Source organism: Dama dama, chromosome 21 (genome assembly GCF_033118175.1).
Source record: "Dama dama isolate Ldn47 chromosome 21, ASM3311817v1, whole genome shotgun sequence".
In the NCBI taxonomy this organism is placed as follows: Eukaryota; Metazoa; Chordata; class Mammalia; order Artiodactyla; family Cervidae; genus Dama; species Dama dama.
Genome location: NC_083701.1, coordinates 16,204,237 through 16,226,521, shown reverse-complemented (window position 1 = coordinate 16,226,521; position 22,285 = coordinate 16,204,237). Strand labels below are relative to the sequence as shown.

Below are 22,285 nucleotides of genomic sequence, written 5' to 3'. Positions count from 1 at the left end.
TGTTCTCCTCTTGGAGGTCCGGTTGTTCTTTTACTTTCTTTTACTGTTTCAACTAAGGCACTGAAATATCTTTATTCACAAATGTTAAACTGGAGTATGAAATGTTTTCTTGCCCTCTTTCCTATTCTCTCTGAGCAAAAGCCAAGATTATCTTCAATTCATCCCAGAGGCCAACAGCTTAACAGCTTCGCTACTTTCTTATATAATCCTATACAAAGGGTTGACAAAAATGGGAATACTCTTGTTAAGAGTCCAAGATCCCTAGTGGATTTGAACTCCAGGAAAAGTCATATTTGTTTTTATGTATTCTAAGTATGCTATATGACAAGTTCTCAAAACAAAACTCCTTATCATACCTTAAGTAAATAATCACAAAGGTGGAGAACTACAAGATTAACTTTAGAATTATATGAGATATCTATATGAATGCAGATAAGTGGTTAAAAAAAATTTTTTAAACATATACAATTACCACTTATACAGAGAAACAAAAAAGTGCAAGTTGATTAGGATCTAAGATTGATTAAAAAAAACACTGCCCTGTTCCCCTCAAAACATTGTTTATTTGTATACATATATATATATTTATATATAATCTCATTTTTAAAATAAGTACACATTAAAAAAAAAAATTTTCCTAAGAAGCTCCTTTTTTCAAATCACGTCTTTCTTTGTGCCTCCCCAAAAGCCAGCTCTTACTTTTCTGTGTAATTCTCCAATGATCATTAATTACAACAAGTTAATAAGCATGCAAGGCAGCCTCCAAGATGACCCCAATTATTTCCACCTCCTGGTATTCACATCCTATATAGTATCTTTCCACAATGTACGATTAGGGCAAAAAAGGATGGACTAGCTCTTCTAAGACTGGGTTATGAATCACTGTGGCTTCCAGCTTAGGTCTCTCTCTAATCACTCATTCTGGAAGAAGCCAGCTGCCATGTCTTGAAACAGTCAGACAGTACTATGGAGACACCCATGTGGCAAGGAACTGAGACTTCTAGCCAACAGCTATGTAAGCGAGTATTCTTGGAACTGGTTCTTCCAGCCCCAGTCAAGACTTCAGATGATGCAGCCCCAGCTGAAAACTTGATTAACACTTCATGAGAGACCTTGAGCCAGAAATAACCCCATAAGCTGCCTCAGGACTCCTAATCCTCAGAAACCATGTGAAATACATATTTGTTTTAAGCCACTATGTTTTGAGGTAATTTGTTGTATAGCAATGTATAACTAATCCAGTGAATCCTGCTCATTCTTGAAAAACCAAATTGATATTTTAAACGTTTTTAAAAATAATTACAAATAGAAATAATAATTGCAGAAATTTGAAAACAAATTTGGTTTTAAAAAGCTCAGATAAAATTAAAAGGCAATAGTAATAATATCAGCACAACAATGTACTGTCAGAAGAATATGGACTCTTTCTGGAAGAAAGCAGGTTGAACAGATAAGTTGAGAACATAACATCTACTTTTTTAAAACTAGGGAGGAAATCAGTTTGTAATTTAAAAATCACAATATCTTACTTAACAAGACATCCCACAAAGTCTGTTTTATCTATTACAAATTGATTCTAAGGCTTTATCTTGCCACAGACTGTATCAATTGCCTACTGATAAACACATAAGAAAGATAAGGACAAATGTGACAAATTTCACCAGTAGACCCCACTTCCATTTCAAAGCATAGACGTTTTCCTGTAATGTTTCCACACCAAATCCAAAACACTACATTAGATCATGCAAGCACACGCTTTCCAAGAACATATAAGATTTCCTATTATAAGAAACAGCTCTTTTAATGATTTATTTCATTAGAAAGTGCACTTAGTACACACACATTTAAAACACAGGCTGAGTATTTAAAAACACTCAAAAAGCAACAATAAAAGAAAAACATGACAATTTTTCATTTGATTGAGGAAAAAATTTATTTCAGCAATGGATTGAGCTGTATGCATTCTTGACATAAGAAATCTCTTTACCTTAAATGGTTAATGAATAGGGTAATTTACTAGTTATGATCCCAGCTATCTCCCTCAAAACTATATGCACTGACTGATATTGAAAACTGTATTAGTATTAAGACTATATTAAAAATTAAAGCATCATCATCAATAAATGTCACATGAGTCAAAGGGCACTAATTTAGTCATCAACACTGGTAAAATTAGTTGACTTAAACTTTACAATTGTTTAGCTTATAAGTCAAATAAGCATTTGACTACTACATTGTTTCCTATATCCTTGCTTGTTTATCTTGAACAAACACAATTTGAGACTGACGCGCTGCCCACTGCGCTAAGAAGGCGCTAACAAACACAATTTAAATTACCAATTTCTCTCTCAGGTAACTTACATATTATTAAGTTTGGCACTAACTGATCTCCATTGACTGAAATTTATAGGTCCTTTCCAGAATACTTAAAACCATGTTAAATTTTAAAGCATTATCTTCACTGGAAAATGTAGCATTCCTACCACAATACTATTGGCATGTGCTACAACAATAAGGTATAAGGTAAAATTTATCCATGTGTATCACAGTACATGCTTTTCATGAACTGTCATAAAGTCATATTAAGAAGGCCCTCCAATCTTGAAACAATGTTAATGCAGAATTTCTAAGAAATTACTTAGAAAAGGCCAAATGTGCATTCAAACAGTCTTGTCCATGGAGAAAGATTCCTAAAACTAATGCTCTGGCATGGATGTCTTTACAGTTTTTTCCAATGGTCACATTTTCGGAAATGATTATTTTAAAACCACACTGAGTGCACATATAGCTTACAAATATGCTAATATCTGATTATGACTTCATATAGTATCATGATTACATATTGAGTAATCGAATTGATTGGGATGTCACATTTTTCCTATAGAAGCACTGTGGGTAGACAATGTCTGGAATGATCCAATACCATAAATTGTTCCACAATTCCCTGAACTGAGGAAAATAAAGCAGTTAAAGGCCCAACTAACAAAAAGTTTCTGAAAAAGTAGTATAGAAAAATCATGCTTATGAGGTACATAATTCTTTCCTTCATTCCTATCCACAGGTCAAAGAAGCACTTTCAAGTGGCTCTGGCAAATGAAACGTCTTTTTCCAAATAAATGGGCTCTTAACGTAAGGAATCTATGGAATGTTTATTTACGTACCAACCCTGAAGGAAGGGAGGCGTAAATTTAGGGGAAAAAACCACAACTTTCAAACACACCAGAATGTAATATAAAACAGCAGCAATGTATTTTGTCTGTATTAGGGTATTTAAATGGCAAAGGTATTTTAAGAATGAATGATTGATCACTGGTCCCTTTCACCTCTTCTGGTTTTCTGACTTTTTAGCTTTTTCACTTGGACTCAAATTCTGACCTACCAGCATTCTGCACTGGTTTTAAAAATATCCTCTTTTAACATGTTAGCTTAAAAATAGCTTGGTTTTCACCATTCCAGATTATTTTTGAGCAGAAGTCTGCTTTTTATTGTAGAGTCACAGATTTCCAGAAAAAAATACCTTCCTATCTACTGCATCCTTTCATCCTCTGGGGAAACAACAGAAAGGGGAGTTTAACTTGGGCAGCACCAAACCTATGACGGACTGACTTGCCAGTCTGTATGTGCTATTGCTGGTCTACTCCACTCTTTCCATTTCCCAGGAAAATGTTTCCTTCGGCTGTTCAGATGAATACAACTGGAGGTGTGTGCAAACAGGCAGCTGAGAGTATCTCTGCCTTAAGAAGCAACATCCCTTCTTTCGAACCCACACATCTTCTTTTGATAACCATTCAACAAAGTTTCCTCCTGCCTGTCGGCTTAGCCACCTGCACGGCTGCACGTTCCCAGGAAAAGCAGCAGGAGCTAGGGGACAGGAGGACTGGGGTGGGGGGTGGGGGGCGGTGAACACGGCAAATCTAAAGAAAATCGGGTCCTCGTCTGTTGGTAACTGGGGCTGAGCTCCGATTCTGAGGCTGGGGAGGAACCAGCCAAGCGTTGGCCCCGGCTGCCTGGCACTATCCGCGCCTGTCCTACCTGCCCCGAGGGCACTCAGGAGGCGGAAAGTTCCCCTCCTCCAAAGTCCCAGGCACAAGGCCAGGAAGGCGAGGGGAGCGGCGGCCAGGGGCCCAGGCCGAGATGCGGGCGGGGGAAGAGAGGGCGCCGGGCCCCCGGGATCGCCCGCCTCGGGTCCCCCTTACCTTGGGCGATGGCGATGGACTCGAAGCGGTGCAGCTCCTTGAGCAGGCAGCTCCTCTCGCTGGAGTGCAGGCTGTAGATGAAGTCGCGCGCGCCCTGCGCCGTGTTCAGCGCCTCCATGGGCTCCTTCTTGGGGTGGGTGCCCAGCGCCCGGGGGCCGCCCGGGGCCGCGAGCGCCAGCAGCCCCCGCCCGCAGCAGCACCAGGAGGGCGGGCGGGGCGCGGCGGCGACGGCGGCCGGGCCCGGCCTCAGGCTGCGCGCGGTCCGGCTCCTCAGCAGCGGCAGCAGCCGGGACATGGCGGGCTGAGGAGCGGGGACCCCGCGGCAGTCCGGGAGGGCGATTTCTGACGAGGTCGCGGGAAAGAAGGAGCTGGCCTCAGCCCGACCCCGCCCCGACGTCCTCCCGACAGGCGGCCGAGGCGCCGGGCACCATGCACTTCCCGGGCCCGCGCGGCAGGAGCCTCCTCTTGCGTCCTCCTTCCCTTCCCCGAAGGCCCGCGGCGCCTCCGGTCCCTCCCGACGACGAAAACTTTCTCTGAGGCGGCCGGGCCGGGAGAGCGCTCCCGGAGAAGACTGGCTGGCGGGCGGAGGGCGGCGCGGCCGGGCGCCTCCCAGCCGACCCGGAGCAGCGCGGGCGGGCGGGCGGGCGGGTTCGGCAAGGGTTTGCGGCTGTCAGTCTTATCTTCCACAGGGATGAGTCAGCCACGCGCCGCCCTTCTCCGGCACCGCCCTCCCTTACCGCCGGTTTTCCCACCCTCTGGCCGGCGCTAGTCCTCACTCCTCACGTCTGCCTCAAAGCAGCCGCGCTCTCGGGCCCCAGCCGCCGCCGCTACCCCTAGCGGCAGGGTACGGGGTAACGGGGCGGGGCGAAGGAAAGGGGCGGGTAGGGGGCGGTGTCGCGCAGGCGCAGTGCGCAGGCTCGCGGGCCGCGCGCGCTCTCCCGCGTGAGGCGAGTGCACGCGCGTCCTCCAGCCGTCCGGTGCGTGAAGGTGCCCAGAGGGCCGTGGCTGCCGGCCCTGGCCTCCACCACGTTTGAGTCCAGACTGGGGGGTACGGAAGAAGAGCCTTGAGCCCCTCGCTGGGCTGGGTAGTCCGACTGCCACCCGGCCCGCCCTAGCGTCATACCTGTATCTGAGGCTGGTTCTGAATGATGGTCCAGCGTGTGGCCTCCTTCGCTTGGCACGGGCCTCACCACAGCGCTGCTCAGCTTTTGGGTGATTGAAGCGCTCAAGCCGCGCCGTTTGCCAAGTCACCGCACACCCAGGCTTCCGCCGGACCCCGATCTCTGGAAACTGTAAAGGGAAGGCGAAGTCATGTCTACCCCTTCCCAAGAAGTCTTTGAGACCTTGACACTGAGAACACTTTTCCCCGTTTTGATGCAAGCACTTTGCAGATTGTTAATGCTGGAGCCCAAGGCAGGAATATCGCAGACCTTTCCAGGTGTTTGTTCAGGTCTGTTGGGTTGGTTTTTTCATCTATGCTGAGACAGAAAGAATTCTGCGATTTTCCACCATTTGCACGTGTCCTAGGCATTTTTGGAGGAGTCACGGGGTCTCCTTTTACGAGCTTTCATTTATCTTTTCCTAAGGGAGGAGATCTCTGCTCTGTCTGAACTCTCTGATGACACTTAGGCTTCCTGGCTTCTTAGAGAATAGATCCACTTAGAGAATAAATCTGCTCAAGTGTAATCAAGACCTAAATCCTATCCTTATATCCGCTGCTGCACCCAGCCCAAGACCATATATGCAGTCCATGTGCTGTAAAAATGTGAGTCATTGGAGGAACGTTATCACCAAATCCTTCTACTGCTCTGACTCAGTGGTTCTCAGAGTATGGTCCCTAGCCAATTCAGGTGCTCCACCAGAGACTTCCTGAATCTGAAACTGGGTTTTGGACCCAGTCATCTGCGTTTTAACAGGCCCTCCAATTAATACTAATTCCTTTCCTGGTGGCTCAGATGGTAAAGAATCTGCCTGCAATGGGGGAGACCCAGGTTTGATCCCTGGGTTGGGAAGATCCCCTGGAGAAGGGAATGACAACCCACTCCTGTATTCTTGCCTGGAGAATTCCATGGACAGAGGAGCCTGGAGGGGGCTACAGTCCATAGGGTTGCAAAAAGTCAGACATGACTGAGTGACTAACACATCACACACACACACACAGACAAAAGTTTAAGAACCACTGCTCTAACTTGAACAGGGAAAGCACTTTTAAAATTTTTAAATTTCAGGGCAATGCTCCTGTTGTAATGATAATTAAGAATGTTCTCTGTGGAAAATGCAAGCTCTTAAGAGTGAAGAGACTTTCTTGTCTTTGAAACCTCCTACATCCCCCATGGTGTGTTGGAATCTTCTACAGAGTTATTTAAGTCTCAAATTCTTGAGATTTCTACCACCTCCCCCCATGTATACCTTCTACCCCCAAGAGATTCTGATTCATTGGGTTTGGGGTGGGGCCTGGGAAGAGAGATTTGAAAAAGCTCTTCAGTAAGAATTCCCAGCAGTCTCCAGGACATCAGTTTTGTGTGTAGGCTCCAAAAGCATAGATTGCTGAAAGTTCAATAATTGGATCAATCACTTCCTAGCTAAGTGTTAGTGTTCAATTGTTCCATTATGGTCCCAATGAATCATGCCTTGTGGTATCCACCTCCTTGTGTAGACCTGTACCATAGGATTGTGGGCTTGGCCATGTGATACTTTCAGCAGTAAGTGGGACATAACAACCATGTTCCGATAAGTGCTTGTTCCCTGAGGCTTGCTGAAATGTGTTTGCTGCATGCTTTATGAGTGATCAGCTCTGCTACAGAGAATAAGAGAAATGAAAACATAGACACAATTTGCTTATAAGACATGTTACACATAGACTGAGTGGGTATGTGTTAAACATAAAAAGGCTGGAACAAATGAAAATGATACTTTAGGGACTTATCTGGTAGTCCAGTGGTCAAGAATCTGCCTTCTAATGCAAGGTACGTGTGTTGAATCCCTAGTTGGAAAACTTAAGATTCCACATGCTGAGGGGCCGCTAAGCCCGTGCACGGCAACTAGAGAGAAGCTTCGTAGATCCTGCATGCCACAGCTAAGACCCAATACAGTCAAATAAATAAAGTTCTACTTTAGATAGAAAGAAATAGACCAAGTTAACTTTAAATATTAATAAGGCATGGATCATACTACCTCTAGACTGACAGCTATGTTATCACCAATTCGTAATATCCATTATGCCCACATTACAGCCTTATATAGTCTCTGCACAGATAAATCTAGCAGATAAATTATTCTAGCAGATGAATCCCTAGCTACTTAGCCAGCTGATGGCCAGCTATGGTTTTGACAAGACACACTTCCCTTGTGTTGATTCCAGGCCCCTTCAGTCTGCTGAAACCCCTCACTTCCTCTCCACTCTAGTTCTTAAAACTATGCCATCTATAGAGAAGAGTGGCAGAGACTGTTAACACATATGAACATCGCATAAAACAAAATGGTTTTTACTATGGTCCTTCCACCCTGCTTATGTCTCATCCTAAGCTTGTTTATCTACTTGTTTATCTCTTTGTCCTTGCTTCTCACTCTGTTCTAAATTGGTTGATAAACTGGGTTACTCTTGCTAGTCTTTGAGTGAACACGTTAAACCAAACTTAGTGGCTTAACTAGGCAGTTTATCCTGCTCATGATATACTAACAGGAATTCAGGAAGGAATTGCTTGGGCAGTTCTTTGTTAGAGTCTCTTATCAGATGTCACTGCAACTGCAGTCATTTAAAGGCTCATCAAGGCTGGATGTCCAAGATGGCACAGTCAAGTGGCTGACAGTTGATGCTGATTGTTGTCTGGCTGGAAGCTCAGCTGGGACTGTGAACCAGAATACCTTCACACACCCCCAACAGGTCAGACTTCTCACATGGCAGCTGGCTTCCCTGAGAGCAAGTGTCTGAAAAAATACCAGGTTCATGACCTTTAATGACTTATCCTAAGGAATCATGCAGTGTCACTTCCACTTATTCTACCAGCCACCAGTAAGCCACTAGGGCCAGCCCATGTAACAGGGAGATGGTGAAGAACAGGGGAGCTTGGCATGCTGCAGTCCATGGGGTCAGACACCACCAAGAGACTGAATAACAATGGACCTCCATCTCTCAGTGGAAGAAGTCAGAGAATTTAGGGACATGTTTTAAAGCTGCCACCTAACAATGTGATTCACACATCTTAATTTGGTCTATAAGCCTATCTGTTCCATGACCAATGGTACAGTCTCGGAATTCAGCTGCCATGTAAAGAGTTTTGGAGTATCCTGCTGGAAAAGCCGTGTGGAGGAGGAGGTGACAGCCAATAGCCCCAGCTAACTACCAGACACATGCATGAGGCCATCTTGGACCATTCAGTCCCTGTCAAGCCCCAGATGACAACGTTGCAAAGTGGTTGAGATCATTCGCTCTGGAGGCAGACTAGGTTTTGAGTCCCTCTCTACTACTTACTAGCTGTAAATGTATAACCTTGTATAACCTAGCTGTATAACTGCTCATGTCTTTGATGGTAATAAGATGTTGCTAAGTTTGCTTATATGTTAAATGGAGGTAAGGGTATCTGCTTTAGAAAGTTATAGTGAAAGTAAATATCTGTAAAGCACTTCAAACAGCACTTGAAACATGTAAGTGCTCAATGCATTATTATTACCTTAATTCCTGTGGACCCCTCAAACCTCTAGGGTTAGGTCTTTGGACCCTAATTTGGGAAATACCTACCTAGCTATCATTTGATACACATATCACGTGTACTAACTAGATCCCCTATCCACTGTTTCTCTGAACACTTGAATACCCTAAATATGAATAAATGAAGGAGATGGGGCAGGGTCCGTGTATGGAGCTATGGAGAAGATTAGGATAAGGCAGGTCTACCTGTGGGCAGCAAGAGGAAGGTTGTGAGGAAATGGGAAGGTGCTGAGCAGGTAGCTTCAGCAGATTGGAGAAGATTACAGAAGTGAAAGATGGCGAGAAGGAAGTCCCAGAAGGCAATCTTGGCCTGGGATCAGCAGAACCTGCTCTTCACTTTTCAAGATGACAAACATCATGCCTCAGTTAACAATCACTGTCTCCTCCTCATGAAAAATTGTTGCCGAATCAGCAGTCCTCAATAGGTTACATCATGCAGATGCTCTCCAGAACTCCTGGCATCCCAGTTCATGGTATGGCACAAGGCCATGTTCTGTCTACATCTTATGATACATTATATACCCAGCTATTGCTGTCCACTTTATTTTAATTTTTTTAAGATTTTTTTATGTGGGCCATTTTAAAAGTCTTTATTGTTACATATTGTTTCCATTTTATGTCAGTTTTTTTTTTTTTTTTTTTTGACTGCAAGGCATGTAGGATCTTAGTTTCCTGACTAAGAATCGAAGTTGTGGCCCCTGCATTGAAAGCATGGAGTCTTTTTTTTTTTGAAAGCATGGAGTCTTAACCACTGGACCTCAAAGGAAGTCCCTTTAGTTGTTTGGTTTTGAAGAAAAATAAGGCATCAACTCAGACTTTATTGAATAACTTTTAAATAGACATTTTATTAAATTATCTTTTAACACGTTGTTGTTTAGTGACTAAGTCATGTCTGCCTCTTTTGCAACCCAACAGACTGTAACCCGCCAGACTCCTCTGTACATGGGATTTCCCAGGCAAGGATACTGGAGTGGATTGCCATTTCCTTCTCCAGAGAATCTTCCTGACCAAGGGATGAAACCTGCATCTCCTGCATTGGCAGGCAAGTTCTTTACCACTGAGTCACTACAGATGCCCCTTCTAACACATACCTGTGTTATCTGATATTCAAATAATATTGACCCTTCCCCTGTCTGTACCAGCCACCAAGCTAGGACTGGATGTATAAAAATAAAAAGATTTTGTTTAAGGCCAGATTTTCCATTTCAGACCAAGTATTTTCACTGTTATTAATCACTACTGCTCAACAGAATTGATTCTTAGGGCCTGAGAGGATCATTCTTCCTTGTCCCCTTAAAGTTGAGGGTGGCCATGTGACTTTCTATGGCCAATGAATGGAAACCTGACTGACACATTTTTACCTCCAGATACAGGCCCTTAATTGCCTGTGCTTAGCTGTGCAGCTCTGTCCTCCCCTAGCATGGTAAGTTTCACAACATGTGTTGAAATGGAAGTTCCATGAAATTGAGGAGATAAGGAGTAGTGAAACAGTATAGAAGGACAGCTGCTCTAGAGAGTTGCCCCAGTTCACAGCAGATTTTACATGACAGATAAATAAACTTTTTTTGTGTTAAGCCAGTGTGATTTAGGCAAAAACTTCCATGTTGTGATGACTAGTACAGCTCCTCCTTTGTTTCTTACCTTGAATGCCTTCCTTCATTCCTTCTATTTTTGTTAAAAGGATATTTTGGCTCCCAGGTGTTTGTTTTTCCTCAGGCTTAAGATATAGGGAAACAGGATCCTCTTTCCCTTTGTCTGGTTTCTGTGCTTTATGTGGGCCGGGGGCCACAGATAAATATTTGGGAGTCAATAGCATTAAGGAAAAAGTAGGGCATGACTGAGCAACTGGTTCCAAATCGGGAAATGAGTACATCAAGGCTGTACATTGTCACCCTGCTTATTTAAGTTATATGCAGAGTACCTCCACGAAATGCCAGGCTGGATGAAGCACAAGCTGGAATCAAGATTGCCAGGAGAAATACCAATAATCTCAGATACGCAGATGACACCACCCTTATGGCAGAAAGCGAAGAAGAACTAAAAAGCCTCTTGATGAAAGTGAAAGAGGAAACTGAAAAAGCTGACTTAAAACTCAACATTCAGAAAACTAAGATCATGGCATCCTGCCCCATCACTTCATGACAAATAGATGGGGAAACAATGGAAATAGTGAAAGACTTTATTTTGGGGGGCTCCAAAATCACTGCAGATGGTGACTGCAGCCATGAAATTAAAAGACGCTTGCTCCTTGGAAGAAAAGCTATGACCAACCTAGACAGCATTTTAAAAAGCAGAGGCATTACTTTGCCAACAAAGGTCCGTCTAGTCAAAGCTATGGTTTTTCGAGTAGTCATGTATGGATGTGAGAGTTGGACCTTGCGGAGAGTTTCTGGCCAAAGTATTGGAGTTTCAGCTTCAACTTCAGTCCTTCCAGTGAATATTCATGGTTGATTTCCTTTAGGATTGACTGATTTGATCTCCTTGCAGTCCAAGGGACTCTCAAGAGTCTTCTCCAGCACCGGTTCATTCTAGCAGCAGCCTCAAAAAAGTACAGGAATTGGAGCCATCAGGTATCTCTGAAGGTAGAGATATAATTGAACTAAAATCAGAAGATCTGGGTGAAAATTTTTAATGGAGCAGTTATAAACTCAGATTCCATTGCAGCTGGAAGATTGCCATTCCCTCACCCCAGGAGAAATCTAGATATTTACTAGTGGAGAAACACTAGCTTGAGGGCTCCAGGAACACCTGAGGGTAAGGGAAGCCACCCGCAAACAAGGAGGTTAAGTGAATGTCACAAATTGACTTATGAATCACTTATCTCTCTCCCGCTCTCCTTCAGCAACACTATTAGCCATACTGTTGTTACAAAAATGTGTGGGATCCAGCTGCTCGCTGCTTAAAAGCCAATAAATAGACTAGGCTTGTGGAAAGGAAAGTTTGCTTTATTTCAGATACCAGCAACTAGAGGGGAGTAACAGACGTCTGTCCAAAGGCCTACTCCCGCACTGACAAGCAGGGTGTAAGAGCTTCTATAGACAGAGGAAGGGGGTTACATGCAGAAACAGCACAGTCAGCTCTTGACAGTCATCTTGAAATTGGTCATGCAGTGTTCTGACCAGTGTCATCGGGATTGTTTTAGGTACAGTTCATCTTCAGTTCCAGGGTCAGTTTATTTCCATTTCCTTGAGGCCAGTCTTCAGAATTGTGGCAGCTCATGTCATGGCTACAGTCTGGTCATCATGTAGTTAACTTCACCTGGTTGGGGTGGGGGGCGGTTTCAGTATCTATAAAGCAGTTCATAGGTGATGGCTCAGAATATTATCTATAGCCCTTCAGAAGGAACTAAAGGTCCTTGACTTTGCTTAATGACTACGTTATTATTATTTGGTCTCCTTTGACTGTTTTCCTTTGTTTCTACATTTTCTCATTTCTCTGATAACATTTATTCTTTGACTAAAGTTTTCCATAGACAAAGGGCAGGCAGAGAACATGGAGGGAAGTATCATAGGTCCTGTTCTGTTTCATTATTCCATTCTGAGAAGCCAATAAGAGAGTACAACCAGGCCACCTTCAGTTAACCAGGCCACCAGTTAACCAGTTCCGCTCATCTCAGTTTCCAGCTTTTTGTTGTCTTTTTCTTAAATACAAAATATGAGCTAACAACCTAAATTCACTAGTCAGCTGAAGAAAGCCTTCAAGATGGAAAAACAGAACTGAATTAAAAAAATAAATAAAGGACTTCTGAAGACATGGGGAGCAAAATAAAATTTTTGAAAATGCATAACATTAACATGTTTGCAAAATAAGGAGAGAGATACTGCATCTGTGGGAAAATAGGAGTATGTAAAAGTAAGAACATCCAGGAACTTCCCTGGTGGCTCAGTGGCTAAGACTCCATGCTCCCAATGTAGGGGGCACTAGTTTGATCCTTAATCAGGAACTAGATCCCACATGCCGCAGCTAAGAATTCAAATGTCACAACTAAAGGTCCTGAGTACTGCAACTAAGACTCAACACAGCCAAATAAATAAAATACAAATAAATAAATATTTTTAAAAGTAAGAACATTCAGAAAACAGGAAATCTGACTTGAAAATTAAAACACGACAAAGTGAAAAATGTAGCAAAATTGGAAGATAAACCAAGAAAAACCTTTAAAAGTAGATGGTAGATAATATAACATATAAAATAGAAGGTGAGTGACAAAATTATAAAATAAGGTCAGGAGGTGGACAAGAGTTAAGATAAAATCGTTTTTTGAAAACACAAGGGAGAAAATTTTCAAATCTAAAGGAAAGTTCCTAAAATTAAGGTCATTTGTTTCCAGATCAAGAGTTCATTGAGGGGTCAGAGCACTAGATGAGAAAAAGACCCACTCCAAATCCTGTCATGATGCCATTTCTGATCACTAGGAACCAAGAAAAGATTCTAAACATTACCAGCAGCAAAGTCAAAGGTTGTCAAGGGAAGTTCAGTGCCATTAGAATGGCATCCAGACTTTCAACAGCATTGCTGAAAGCCAGAAGTCAACAGAGAAATAACTTTAGAATCTTGAGGGAAGTCATTTCCAATCTAGTATTCTGTATCCAGCAATCTGGTTTGAGGGTTGCTTCAGACACTGAAATCTTAAAATGTTTATGTCCCATCCATCTTATCAGAAGACACTGGAAGATGCACTCCATCAAATTGAAGGGATAAACCAAGAGATACAGGAAATGAGAAATCACAGGGTGACAGATCTAGAAAGCATCGGGTCTACCTGGGAACAAGGCAATGGAAGGTTTTGGGAGGTGGGCCTCTAACAAAGAGATGGACTTAATACATTTTTCTGATGTATTTGAAATATTAAAGGAGAGTTACAGTTCTGGGAGAGAGTTTGGGAGTGGATGAGCAATACAAAATTAAGCAAACTGAAACTTTATTAACTCTAGTAATAAGTTACATTAGGGAGAAATTATAATTTAAAAGTCACAGGTAAATAGTGTATACAGGATTATAATAATAGCAAATACTGATCTAACCAAAAATTATGATAAATCTAAACTAGGCAGACTGCAAAGAGTCGGACATGACTTAACGACTGAATAGCAAAAACAGCAAGGCAGATGGGCAAGGAGAAGGATCTTACTAACTAACTCAGACTGCCATAATAAATGCCATAGACTGCATGGCTCACACAACAGGAATTTATTTCCCTCAGTTTTGGAAGCTGGAAGTCCAAGATGAACGTGTCAGCAAGGTAGATTTCCTTTTAAGACCTCTTGTCTTTGCTTTCAGGCAGCCACCATCCAGCTCTGTGCTCACATATCCTCTTCCTTATGCGAGTGTGTGAGAAACAAGCTGTCTGGTGTCTCTTCCCATAAGGGTGCTCATCCTATCGTGAGGGCCCCACCCTCATGACCGTATCTAATCCTAATTACCTCCCCCAAACTCCACCACCAGATAATATCACATTGGAACTTAGAGCCTCAACATATGACTTTGTGGAAGACACATTCAGTTCCTAATAAAAAGTGTGCTTAAGTGTTTATATTGGACATGTGTTGTGGGACAAGGAAGTGGGAGTGAAAAAGCTAAATCTTTCTCCTAGTCAGCATAGCAGGTAGTGTCACAATAGAACACAGGTGGTTGTCCCCTCTAAATAGGATCACTTGAGGAGGGTTTATTTGCAAAGGAGTGGATGTAGGGAACTCACAAGAGAGAGTGCAGTAACCCAGGGCTTAGAAGCCATTGCACTGTTACCAGCCTTGGGCTTACAGGGATGAGTGGAAAAGTGCATGGGGATCACAGTCTAGAATGAGAATCTAGATTAAAAGAGTTTAGAAAGTCTCCTGTTGAGGACACAGCCTGCTGGATTAGATGGTCAAGGAGGGAGTCGGGAATAAACGTTCTGATCTCACAGTCTTTTCTCTCTCTCTCTGATCTCCTCTCTAGGTTCTCCCAATAGGAGAAACACAAACTCATCTGGAAGCCAAAAGGCCCATTCATCAGCCCACTGATGTGGTCCATACAGATGAGTTTCTGTGAACAGAGAGCAAGGAGAAGGGTAGAGAATAGATCCAGAGGACACAAGGGAGATAGCCAACACAATAAGAAAGCCAAAAAACAAAGAAATCATAGGCATGATCCTCTTATGTACCCAGCAGAGAATTCTCAAAGAGTTGAAAATAGTTGCCTTTGTGAAATAAAAATCAGAAATTAGATCAGGGTTGATGACTGCTTTATATATGAGTGAGTGAGTGAAAGTTGCTCAGTTGTGTCCAACTCTTTGCGACCCCATGGACTGTAGCCCACCAGGTTCCTCTGTCCATGGGATTCTCCAGGCAAGAATACTGTAGTGGGTTGCCGTTCCCTTCTCCAGGGGATCTTCCCAAATCAGGGATTAAACCCAACTCTCCTGTTTTATCTTCTAGTTTTGCTTCCTTTTGGTCTTTATCCTGCTGGGGTCTTTGGGAACTGTGTATATGTGTAACAGCATCTACCATACCTCTTCATTTTAGCTTAGGCTGGATTTGAAGAGCCAAAACAGGAAAACACGTAAGAAGACCTGAGACTCTCACAGAGAAATAAATTAGAGCTGCTGTTTCTTTTAGCTTTGCTTTCCTGTTCTTTATTATTATTTTTTAAATGTAATTTCTCCTTTTATCAACCTTCATCATTTCATACTGTAAGAAAGTGAAATCGCTAAAGGCAAATAACCTTATGAATCTTCTGAGTGTGAAGAGAAAAGGCCATGGTATAGATGGATGGATTAGGAGGGAGACACCTAACTCTAGGGGTTTACAGTTGGTAAAAACTCAGGCTTTGTTGTACAATAAGTATCATTATGTGTTACACAATGACTGGGTACTGATTATAAACTTTGTAGAACAATTTGACTTTTACAAACTAAATGTAAATTTGACATAAATAATTTTTAAGTGCTCTTTGGATTTGGAGTGAGAAAATCATTGATAATCTTTTGCCATGTAATTTCAGTTAAGTGTTGGGAGCTGAGGTCAGATTGTAGTGGGTTAAGGAGAGAGGCTAAGACAAGTGGGAGATGAATTCTAAAAGGCAGCCAAATGTTATCAATCAAATGTTTAAATAATGTCTTTAATAGCTAGTCTGTTAGTTTAGCTAGGCCACAGGTATGGTGCATGGATTTGTGTTTTAATGAGCTCTGCGTATTGGGCCCACATATGTAATTCATGTGTCTAGTATATTCATGTGAAGTTTTAGGATTCAGAACATTGTTTTGTGCTTTTAATTATTAAAATGGTTTCTGGCTGTTATTTCTTAACCTGTCCCTGAAATAATACCTTACCTTTGACATCCATTCTTTCTGCTCTATTTTCTTTGAACACCTTTGTACACCTTCTCAACTCAAAGTCAAAATTTGAACCTTCTTTGACCTCTTCTTTCAATTCTAACCTGTCCTTGCCAAATGCTATACGTTCTACCTATTAAACGTTTTCAGCTCCTTCTTTCCACCCTGGCCAACCCTGACAGAGTGTAAGCCATCAGGATTTGTTGATGTCAGTATGAGACTTAACTCCTTCTGTAAGCCTGTAAATTCCGTCTCCAATAGGTCCCCTTGTTAAATAATTTTTCCTGGTCTTATTAAAGACTATTCTTTCAGCCACAGATCTTATTACTTCCCCTTTCTCGAGCCAAACACTCCTTTGGTGCCTACCAAGAGTTCCACTCTCCAGGACTGTGTTCACATTGCCGCTTCTGCTTGCAGCACCTTCACTCTCTCATTTTCTCTGTGTACTGAATCGTTCCCAGTCTTCAGGGCCCAGTTCTAATGCCTTCTCATTCTTGAATTGGCTTCTGGAGGTGCTTTCCAGGAAGGCATGAGCTCTGTTTCCAACCACTACCACCACCCACCCACCACCATCTCTTTCTCTGAAAGAAATCCTTGCATTCTAATCCTTGGGGTGTTTCACTTAAAAGCGACTTGAAGAAAACTTCCCTAATTCATCTTTGTTTACCCTGAGCAGCTAGCATGGCATCCTGTACATATACACACTCAGTACATTTGTTGAATTTTAAATGCAATAGCCGATCAGTATTTTTCCTGCTTTATTGATATATAACTGGTATACCAAAATTTTCACATAATTAATGTATATCTTTTGGTGTGTGCTCAGTTGCATCAGTCATGTCTGACTCTTTGCAACCCTATTGACCATAGCCCACCAGGCTCCTCTACCCATGGGAATTCTCCAGGCAAGAATACTGGAGTGGGTCACCATGCCCTCTTCTAAGAGATCTTCCCAACCTAAGGATTGAACCTGTATCCCTTATGTCTTCAGCACTGGCAGGCGGATTCTTTACCACTAGTGCCACCTGGGAAGCCCATATCATTTGGTCAGTTTGACAAATTTATACGCTTATAAAGCCGTCACCAAAATCAAGGTAATAAACATATCCATCCCCTCCAAAATTTTCCTTGTATCTCTTTGTTTTAGTTTTGGCTTTTGGTAAGATGACCTAACATGAAATCTACCTTCTTAACAAATTTTAAGCACATGACACCTTATTGTTAGCTATAGGCTTTATGTTGTATGGAAGATCCCTGAAGCTTACCCATCTCGCATAAATGTAACTTTATATTCATTGAACGACTCCCCTATTCCTGTCCCCCTGCCCCTTGGTAAAGGGGCAGTCAGCCAGTCAATATTTGACTTTATGATATACTGTCATTTGAGAGGCAAAAAAGAGCAGTGATCTTAAGAACTGCTGTCATAATAAGACCAGCTAACTTCAAACCCCAGGTCCCAGGAAGACAGGAAAATATTATATGGTTCTTAAGAAAAGATAGAGTGTAGGGGAACTGAAAGGTTCTATTAAAACTGAGAAGCCAAAACCTGATATTGTGGCTGCCACATAATTAAAGTATGAGTACAAAAGTATTGGGGTCAGATTAACCTTAGCTAAAATCTTGCCTCTGCCCCTACGGGCTGCATTTTCTCGAACCAGTTAGCTTCTTTGAGCCTTCTTTCCTCGGTTTCCTTCTTGGCAAAATTTACACAATAATGTTACCTACCTCCCAAAGTCATTCATATATTTAAATGAGATACAGGCATAAGTCATTTTATTGCGCTTTGCTTCATTGCACTTCGCAGTAACTGTGTTTTTTACAAATTGAAGGTTTGTGGCAACCCTGCATCAAGCAAGTCTTCTGACACCATTTTTCCAACAGCATTTGCTCATTTTATGTCTCTGTATTTTGGTATTTCTGTCCATATCGCAAACCTTTACATTATTATTATATATACTATAATGTTCTGTGATCTCTGATCTTTGATATTACTACTGTACTCACTGAAGATTCAGATGATGGTTAGCATTTTTTAGCAGCAAAGTATTTTTAAATTAAGGCTGTACATTGTTTTTTAGATATAATGCTATTGCACACTTAGTATAGACTACAGTATAGTGAAAGTATAACATTTATTTGCACTGGGAAACCAAAAATTCATGTGACTTGCTTTAGTGAGATATTTGCTTTATTTTGATGGTCTGGAACTGAACTCATAATGTTGCCAAGGTATGCCTGTAATACACATGAAGAGTTTTGCAGAATGCCTGGAATACATCATGTACACTTTGTAAATGATAGCTTATTTTTTTATTATCAGTGTAGAGAGCTGTTAGGCAGTTGTCAAGAACACTCACTAGTTTTTAATCTAACAGAGCTGGGTAGTTATTATTAAAAGTGATGAGGGAGGGGACTTTGCTGGTGGTCCAATGTCTAAGATTCCTCACTCTGAATGTAGGGGCCCAGATTAGATCCCTGGTCAGGGAACTCATCCCACACCTCACAACTAAGAGTCCACATGCCACAACTTAAAAAGCTTCTGTACAGCATAGGAAACAGTCAACAAATGGAAAGGCAATTTGCAGAATGTGAGAAAGTATTTGCAAACTATGTATCTGATAAGGGGTTAATAACAAAAATATATAAATAACTCTTATAACTCGATAGGAAAAAAATAAGAGGTAAAAATGGGTAAAGGGCCTGAAAAGATATTTTCCCAGTGAAGACATTCAAATGGCCAATAGGCATATGACAAAGGCATTTAATATCACTAATCATCAAGGAAATGCAAATCAAAACCACAATGAGATATCATTTCACACCTGTTAGCATGATTAGTACCAAAAGACAAGAGTTGACAATGGTTGGATAAAAGAGAACCCCTCTTGCACTGTTGATGGGAATGTAATCTGGTCCAACAATTATGGAAATAGCATGAAGATTCCTCAATCTGGGTATATCAAAAAGAAATGAAATCAGTATCTTGAAGAGATATCTGCTCTCCCATGCCCATTGCAGCAGCAATCACAATAACCAAGATGTGGAAACAACTGAAGTGTCCTTCAACAGATGAATGGATGAAAAAAAAGGTGGCATATTGCTAAAATAAAATGAAGACTGCTTGAAAATCCTTCAGGCAGACAAAACCATTTAAGCCACATAAGCAGAACTCAAATGCAGCTTATTTGATGTATGTAAGCAAAACTCAAGTTAATTCTTCCTCCACTGTTTCCAGTTGCTGTAAAGTTAAAGAATTAGTTCTGCTGACCAGTTTTATAGTAATAGCTAATCATTATTTAGTATTCACAACATGAAAGACACTGTGCTAAGGACATACTTCATCTCATTTAATCCTGTTAGCCTTGCAAAAGTAGCTTTTGTTATCTTTGGTTTGTGGATAACAGTAATAATGATCGTTATAGCTCAAACATTTTTGACTGCTTGGCATGGCCTAGGCACTGTGTTAAACCTTCGATATAAATTGCCTCTCTTTATCTTTATTAATAACACTATGTGGTAAGAACTATTTTTAATCCCCATTTTTTAGATGAGTAACTAGAAGTACAGGCAGGTTAAGTAACTTGCCCAAGGTCATACAGCTAATAAATGAGACAACTCAGACCTCCGGTCTCTGTGATTCTAGAGTTCAAGCTTATTCCCCTCAAAAGCCCGACCCAAGTTCAGGTACAGACATATCTCTGTGTAAGTCTCAAGGTTCCTCAAAATCAAAAAGTCCGTTTTCCCTCTTGATAGCTCCAGCAGCAATTTCCTTCAATAAATCTTCTGTTGCCTGACTGGCGTCACATTTAATGACTTTGTTAATCTCCAATTTGAATTTCCCCTTATCATTACCTGTTTTAACTACCTCAAATGATTTCTCCATGTAATGTTATTCCTGAGGCATTGGAAAATATATCATTTGAGAAAAAGTTATGTAAGATAATATACAAAATATGTTTAGGGTATTATCTTAGTTTCCATTGAGACCAACCATAGCACAATACATTAGACAGGATTAATATATTTCCACTTTTCCACTTGCAAGTATTTATTGGCAACCTCCTCTCTGCTTAGCATTGTACTTGGCATTCTGACCTCTCAGATCCATGACCTCATTTCCCGCCAATGATTCTTTACTCCTTCTCTCTTTAGCCACTAATCCCCATGGTAATACCTGGTTTGGCCATCACAAATAATGTCAATACTTTGGACTTCCCTGATGGTCCAGTGGTTAAGAATCCACTTGCCAATGCAGGGGACACAGGTTCCATCCCTGGTCTAGGAAGACTGCAAATGCTGCAGAGCAATTAAGCCTGTGCACCACAACGAAGAGTAGCCCTTACTCATTGCAGCTAGAGAAAGCTCACACAGCAATAAAGACCCAGTGCAGCCAAATATTAAATAAATAAATGTTTTTTAAATGTCAAAACCTCAACGTTCAATTAATGCACTCCTCTCTCTGATCATCTTGTTCTACTGTTTTAGACATTCTCATTCTTACGCTTCCTCACTCTAGTTTTTAACCCTACGGGGAACTTCAATCCATTGACTCTACCACTTTTTTATTATCCATCAATCATCTTGTATCTTCCCTTCTCTTTGAGCCCACCTTATATTACACAGCCTTATCATGACTGCCTTTGAAACACTGTTAACTTGCTTGCCTTTCTCTCTCTCCATGCTCCTTGTTTGGCAAGTTGTCAACTGGCTAAACTCAAATATTTGCCAGGTATCCACACCAGCTCCCGAGGTTTTTAATTTTTTGACTGCACCACATGGCATGTGGAATCTTAGTTCTGCAACCAGGGATCAAACCCTTGTCCCCTGATATGGAAGCACAGACTTAACCACTGGACTGCCAGGGGAGCCTCTCTCCCTTTACAACAGAGGGGGGTTCCTTCTCTCATTAGAGGTTGGTCTATGGATCTTGCCTGCTCAAGCAGACCACTGCTAGTGTGAATCCCCAGTTTCTTGCATCTTTAAGTTCTCCCCACTGGATAAAGCATAAAGGCATCTCCCATTATCTTTCATCTTTAAAATAAATCTCTTGAGCACACTTATTTATAGCTTCTGCCCCATTTGGTCTGTTTCACTTCAGACTAGAGGTGTTCGTGGTCAGCATCTCCACTTCCACACTTCACATTTACTCTTTAACCTGCTCAGTTATAACCCCATCTCCACCACTGCCCTGAAACCACTTTTATCTGACAATAAGAGCAGTGTTGCCAGATCCAGTGTTCACTTTTCTGTTTTGATTTTCCTCCAAATTGCAAAGGTTTGTGAGATGATGAACTAGCCCCCTCATGTTAGAAATGCTCTTTTTTTCTGATGGTGCTAAAAGTCATGTGGGATCTTATTGCCCAAACCAAGGTTGAAACCCGTGCTCTGTAGTGAAAGCATGAAGCCCTAACCACTGGACCACCAGGGAATTCCCTCTATTTATTTATTTGTTTTTTGACATCTGGGAAAACACTCTTCCGGTTTTCCTACCATCTCATTGGCTGTTCCTTCCTCTAAGTGTTTTTAAAAGGCTTCTCTGCAGTACTCGAGCACGTTCCAGGGATTGTTGTCAGCTTATTTCTCTGTCTACCTACACTTGATCCTTAGGTGGTCTCATTCAGTCCCACAGCTATAAATGCCATCTATATGCCAATGATTTCCAAATCTCTGTCTCCAGACTAACATGTCCAGACTCCTGTATCTAGCTGTTTACTAGACATCTCCAGTTGGATGTCCAATCTGCATCTCAAATGTGACATAGGTAGAGAACTCTTGATTCTACACCAGTTATCCCCAGTCTAGCCTTGGGTAAGCAGCACTACTATCCACCCAAATTCTTGGGTCAAAATCCTAGAGGTGGAAACTTCCCTGGTGGTTCAGTGGCTAAGACTCTGCTCTCTCAATACCTGGTCAGGGATCTAGATCCCATATGGCACAACTAAAAGTTTGTGTACTATAACTAAAGATTCCACATGCTGCAGGTAAAAGATCCTGCATACTGCAATAAAAAAAGATTTCACATGCCACAACTAAAGATCCCGCATGCTGCAGGGAAGATCAGAGGTCCCG

General features: G+C 41.9%; 1 protein-coding gene across 1 annotated transcript in view; it reads right to left on the bottom strand.

Annotated features, from left to right (window-relative positions):
- The window catches only part of TMEM65 (transmembrane protein 65), a 43,746-nt gene extending 39,250 nt beyond the window's left edge, over positions 1-4,496 (bottom strand). The window contains exon 1 of the mRNA XM_061123245.1: positions 4,197-4,496. Coding sequence (XP_060979228.1) covers positions 4,197-4,491 — 295 coding nt within the window. The 5' untranslated portion in view covers positions 4,492-4,496. The remainder of the gene's footprint in view (positions 1-4,196) is intronic.
- Positions 4,497-22,285: the final 17,789 nt, after the last annotated feature.